Source organism: Coregonus lavaretus (genome assembly GCF_964263955.1).
Source record: "Coregonus lavaretus genome assembly, contig: HAP1_SCAFFOLD_8483, whole genome shotgun sequence".
Lineage (NCBI taxonomy): Eukaryota > Metazoa > Chordata > Actinopteri > Salmoniformes > Salmonidae > Coregonus > Coregonus lavaretus.
In genome coordinates, this window is record NW_028160809.1 from 13,543 (window position 1) to 19,985 (window position 6,443).

The following is a 6,443-nucleotide window of genomic DNA, read 5'->3' on the forward strand; positions in this document are numbered from 1 at the left end:
GACCAAAAACAAGCTACATATGGGCAGTACCAAAACAAGTGATCTGATGATTTTGTCTCTTCGCAGAAAAATCTGCAGAGTCGGATTCAAAACTCTAAGTTTTGAATCTGGCTTCGTTTTATGTACAGTGGGGAAAAAAAGTATTTAGTCAGCCACCAATTGTGCAAGTTCTCCCACTTAAAAAGATGAGAGAGGCCTGTAATTTTCATCATAGGTACACGTCAACTATGACAGACAAAATGAGAATTTTTTTTCCAGAAAATCACATTGTAGGATTTTTTATGAATTTATTTGCAAATTATGGTGGAAAATAAGTGTTTGGTCAATAACAAAAAGTTTCTCAATACTTTGTTATATATCATTTGTTGGCAATGACACAGGTCAAACGTTTTCTGTAAGTCTTCACAAGGTTTTCACACACTGTTGCTGGTATTTTGGCCCATTCCTCCATGCAGATCTCCTCTAGAGCAGTGATGTTTTGGGGCTGTCGCTGGGCAACACGGACTTTCAACTCCCTCCAAAGATTTTCTATGGGGTTGAGATCTGGAGACTGGCTAGGCCACTCCAGGACCTTGAAATGCTTCTTACGAAGCCACTCCTTCGTTGCCCGGGCGGTGTGTTTGGGATCATTGTCATGCTGAAAGACCCAGCCACGTTTCATCTTCAATGCCCTTGCTGATGGAAGGAGGTTTTCACTCAAAATCTCACGATACATGGGCCCATTCATTCTTTCCTTTACACGGATCAGTCGTCCTGGTCCCTTTGCAGAAAAACAGCCCCAAAGCATGATGTTTCCACCCCCATGCTTCACAGTAGGTATGGTGTTCTTTGGATGCAACTCAGCATTCTAGGTCCTCCAAACACGACGAGTTGAGTGTTTACCAAAAAGTTATATTTTGGTTTCATCTGACCATATGACATTCTCCCAATCCTCTTCTGGATCATCCAAATGCACTCTAGCAAACTTCAGACAGGCCTGGACATGTACTGGCTTAAGCAGGGGGACACGTCTGCACTGCAGGATTTGAGTCCCTGGCGGCGTAGTGTGTTACTGATGGTAGGCTTTGTTACTTTGGTCACAGCTCTCTGCAGGTCATTCACTAGGTCCCCCTGTGTGGTTCTGGGATTTTTGCTCACCGTTCTTGTGATCATTTTGACCCCACGGGGTGAGATCTTGCGTGGAGCCCCAGATCGAGGGAGATTATCAGTGGTCTTTTATGTCTTCCATTTCCTAATAATTGCTCCCACAGTTGATTTATTCAAACCAAGCTGCTTACCTATTGCAGATTCAGTCTTCCCAGCCTGGTGCAGGTCTACAATTTTGTTTCTGGTGTCCTTTGACAGCTCTTTGGTCTTGACCATAGTGGAGTTTGGAGTGTGACTGTTTGAGGTTGTGGACAGGTGTCTTTTATACTGATAACAAGTTCAAACAGGTGCCATTAATGCAGGTAACGAGTGGAGGACAGAGGAGCCTCTTAAAGAAGAAGTTACAGGTCTGTGAGAGCCAGAAATCTTGCTTGTTTGTAGGTGACCAAATACTTATTTTCCACCATAATTTGCAAATAAATTCATTAAAAATCCTACAATGTGATTTTCTGGATTTTTTTTCCTCAATTTGTCTGTCATATTTGACGTGTACCTATGATGAAAATTACAGGCCTCTCTCATCTTTTTAAGTGGGAGAACTTGCACAATTGGTGGCTGACTAAATACTTTTTTCCCCCACTGTATCTGTTCATAAACCATGTGCCATGGAATTGGTACTTCGAAAATCTCCTCCCAACTATTTTGCAACCTGTATGGTGCAGCTGTCAATTTCTGGTCCTTAAATGAAACCGGTATACTTTTTTATTTATCACAATTCTCTTTAGCCAATTTTGATCTTTAATGCAGGGCCGACAGACAAGTTCCTTACCTTTTCCCCTTTCCACTTGCCTCCTCCATTTTTGCGGTAACGCTGCAATCAGTTGGTTCTTTACAGACGTTATTTATGAATGGCTCAACATCCTACATGGTGTTCTGGAACAAATGTGGACTCGCTTAAGGGCCAATGACTTCACAACTCCAATCAGGGAGATGAATCATCAAAGAGGAGTGCATCATGGCTATCCCCTGCATAGCCTGGACACTGTAATCACAAACCCACCCTTAGAGATGGGGGTTGGGGGGGGGGGGTTGCCATGGAGACATTCTTCCTTGTGGTAGGCTGTTGGACAGACCAGGGTCAGAGGTTGGATACAGGAAGGAGGGAGGACTAAGGACTCACCTCAGATGTGGTGTGCTAAGATTTAAACACTGGAGTCAGTTTAATCTATTGACGTATTGGCTTAGAGTAAGCAACACTGTACCAGCCCAACCGCAAGCTTTACCTCAGTGTCCACACACACAAGGGAAGAAGGTGTCGGAATGCCTTGGAAAGTCAGTGTAACTCTGTGGTGGGTGATCTGTCAGTTGGAAAGTCAGTGTAACTCTGTGGTGGGTGATCTGTCAGTTGGAAAGTCAGTGTAACTCTGGGGTGGGTGATCTGTCAGTTGGAAAGTCAGTGTAACTCTGTGGTGGGTGATCTGTCAGTTGGAAAGTCAGTGTAACTCTGGGGTGGGTGATCTGTCAGTTGGAAAGTCAGTGTAACTCTGTGGTGGGTGATCTGTCAGTTGGAAAGTCAGTGTAACTCTGGGGTGGGTGATCTGTCAGTTGGAAAGTCAGTGTAACTCTGGGGTGGGTGATCTGTCAGTTGGAAAGTCAGTGTAACTCTGTGGTGGGTGATCTGTCAGTTGGAAAGTCAGTGTAACTCTGGGGTGGGTGATCTGTCAGTTGGAAAGTCAGTGTAACTCTGTGGTGAGTGATCTGTTAGTCACAGGTTAGACTATATGTGTCCTGCCGTCACCTGGTTAACATCACAATAGAGAGGTTTATAGGAGAGAGAGAGACAAAAGAGAGAAAAATAATGTGTGGAAAAGCTTCCCCAAATAGATTTAAAAATATTTAAAACATGATGATTTCGTTAAAGCACACATATAAGTAAAAAAATATGTCTGGTGGCTGTTGGTTTTCCAGTATTTTTCCAGGAATGGCACCTTAACCCCTTCCTCCTTTTCTTTAGCCCCTCCTCCTTTCCATTACAAACAATCCAGAGAGAATCTAACCCTCACGTGCCAACCACTAACAAGAGGGATCGGATACCAGAGTAATCCACTCAAACCACATTAACTTGATTAGCACTTCCAGGAAAGCTCCATGGGCATACAGGGCTAGAACCTTTCCAAACACGCTTGATTACATAATGTTATTGGGGGACTAGTCTCTCTTGACAGACTGAGATTTGGTTTTGGGAGCTAAGATTATTTGGGGATCACAGAATTGAAATAGGTAGAGCAGTCATTCTGTCTGATATCAATGGCCCTCAGTCCCAAAAAGGATTATATGGTGTCAACATGCAACATCTCAGCTATCACTTTGGCCCATTATAAAGAGTGTTTTTCAGAGACAACACTGAAGAGTACATCCCCTATGAGCACACCAAACACCACTCAAAATGGCCGAACTGCAAAATATGATAATCCTGAATGATCTTGAGCTTTATTGTCACAATGTTCCTTTTGTTCAATGAACGATGGTTTAGGTTCTGAGAGACTTTTAAAACATCCCCTCCCCTCCTGTGTTCTGTTTCCAACAGCTAAATCTCAAACATAATGTCTGGAAACGTCGATGAGGAGGAGGCCAATGTCACCCACACAGGTGAGGATGAGGCTAATGTGTGTGTCTGTTTGTGTGTGTGTGTGAGTGTGTGATTAAAGTGTGAAGGTGGTGTCTTGGACATTTACAGTTCATCCTTAGAACATTTAGGTCTATCTGAGATCAGACCTATATAAGACACCGGCAACAGTCTGTCTGCTTTTCCACAGTAAGCCTGATAGGATATATGGCATTATTCCTTTGAATCAGGGAGAGGTCAAATACAGCACACAGCCGGCAAGCAGCCACCCACTAGAAAGGGATAAGCAATGTTAGTAGCAGGTAGCAGAGAGACACAGAGCTCTGTGGTGTTCTGGCACTGACAGACGCTCTAAGCTACTTTCCTACCTACTCCTACGCAACCAAGGTGCAATTAGAAGACAGCCTTAAGCGTCTAGTTTAGGCCATAATCCATCAGAGGGCGGGAGACCACAGGAACCCTAGGGCCAACCCATCCAGCACTGCACATTGTACATCTGTCAATCACACACACAGTCTGCTGTGTTCATCTGAGTCACAGCCCAAAACAAAGATGGCTGCTGCCATGTATAAACTCTATTTTGGTGGAGTCTCGGCACATGACATCAAGAATACTGTTCTGCAATTCTGTGTCAGTTCGGCACACCAGGTCAATGGCAGTAGGCCTACAAACATTACAAACCATTGAGGATGACAAGACAGGAGTCTGAGGCTTACAGTATTTCCATATGACCACAAATGAATGATCGTTGTCCTGTTTTTTCCAGGCCCAAAGGGAGTGATCAATGACTGGAGGAGGTTTAAGCTTGAGAGCATGGACCAGGAGTCCCTGCCCCCCCAGAAGAGAGAGCTGCTCAGGCAGATGTCCTCCCCACACAGGCCCAAAGATGACGGCAGGGGAGGCCTCAACCGCAAGGTGGGTTAGATTAGGTTACATCACAGTTTAATGTGTATTTCTATGGTCCAAATGCACAAACAGAAACATGCTGACAAATGTACACCTTAAATGAGTTCACTTAAGTGTCCCCTTCCAGTATCTTGGACCGGTCAATTGAACACCCAGACTAGGTCTCTCTATGTCTCATTATACAGATGGCTAACATAGTCTAAACAGGTGTGACTCTAATGATATATGGGCTGTAAACACTAACTGCCTTAGTGAGCTAAAAACAAAACAAGACATGACTGTGTAAGGAGACAGTGTCCATGACGATCAATAAACTGTAAATCATTCTTTGTTCATTGTCATGGTTTTAGATGAGCGTACAGGAGTACGAGCTGATTAAGGAGGATGACGAGAAGTGCATGAAAAAGTACCGCAAGCAGTGCATGCAGGAGATGCACGAGCGCCTCAGCTTCGGGCCCAAGTTCGAGGGTGTGTACGAGCTGGACAGCGGCGAGGCATTCCTGGAGGTAATTGAGAAGGAGCACCGGCTCACCGTGGTGGTTGTGCACATCTACAAGGAAGGGATCAAAGGTTGCGAGGCGCTCAACTCCTGCCTGGACTGCCTGGCCACCGAGTACACCAGCGTCAAGTTTTGCAGGATTGACGCGGCGGCGACTGGTGCGGGGGAGCGCTTCACTGACAGCGTCCTGCCCACCATGCTGGTGTACAAGGCCGGCGAGCTGCTGGGGAACTTCCTGGCCACCAACCAGCACTTCAACGAGGAGTTCTTCGCCACCGACGTGGAGGCTTTCCTCAACGGCTACGGCCTGCTGCCGGAGAAAGATGTAGTGGTTGGTGGAGAGGAAGAGGAGGCAGCCGTGGATGTGGAGGCAGTGGAGTGATGGAGGAATGGAAATGGAGGTGGGATGAAAGGGTTGCGGAAGGGAGGTGTGTGGAGGAGGAGATGGAGGACAGGGGTTTATGGTGGAGTGGAGTGATGAAGGGATGGTGGGGTTGAAGGAGGGAAGTATGTGGAGGAGGATTGATGCTTATTTTGTGTAACAGAGAGTAGCAGACGCACACATACTGGGCTGACTGCACTAGAGCGGCCTGAGCGTACTGTAGAGGGAGTCCATTCCCTAAATGAGGGATAATATAATGTCCATCCAGGGAAGAAACCTCAGCAGCCTGAATACAGGTGGCATGTGTACCAGATGTGGATTAGGGTTTGAATTCCTACTAGAAAATGACAAGTTACCCTGCAGTTCCAGTTAACTTATTGTCGGGGCCAAAGTTGGTCTATTAATAGGCTACTTGTATGTAAAGGGGGAAAACGAGACATATAATAATATATCATTTAGCAGACACTTTAATCCAAAGCGATTTACAGTCATGCGTGCATACATTTTTACGTATGGGTGGTCCCGGGGATCTTGTAACGCCATGCTCTACCAATTGAGCTACAGAGGACCACATCACATATTGGGCTGATTCTGATTAGGATTACTCTGGGTCCAGGACACCAGCCTATGGTGTTTCTGGGTAAAAGTTACTATATTATATATGTCATATTTTCAAGTTTTTAGAATAATATTTTTTCAAGGTTTAATAACAGATTTATTTTAGGGATTTACAAATGCTGTAAGATTATTTTCAGTTATGCCTGACATACTGTATATACTATTTAATCAAACGAAACAAAAAAACATTAAAACAAACTTTACAAACCAAATGTGTCATTGAATTGCTAATTAATGAATTTTGTTACATTATTCGAACTTTTGGAAAAGCATCCATGTGTCAACTAAGACTAACTTGCCAACTGATTTTTAGAAAATGCTACATA

The 6,443-nt window shown here is 44.6% G+C and overlaps 1 protein-coding gene across 1 annotated transcript; it reads left to right on the plus strand.

Moving 5' to 3' along the window:
- Positions 1–3,689: 3,689 nt before the first annotated feature.
- On the plus strand, positions 3,690–5,499 carry LOC311121432 (phosducin-like; the record flags this gene model as incomplete). Its single annotated transcript, XM_084195922.1, has 3 exons — positions 3,690–3,735; positions 4,479–4,627; positions 4,969–5,499. 3 exons carry the CDS (start codon positions 3,690–3,692, stop codon positions 5,497–5,499), a joined length of 726 nt encoding a protein of 241 aa, XP_084052048.1.
- Between the last annotated feature and the right edge of the window lie 944 nt (positions 5,500–6,443).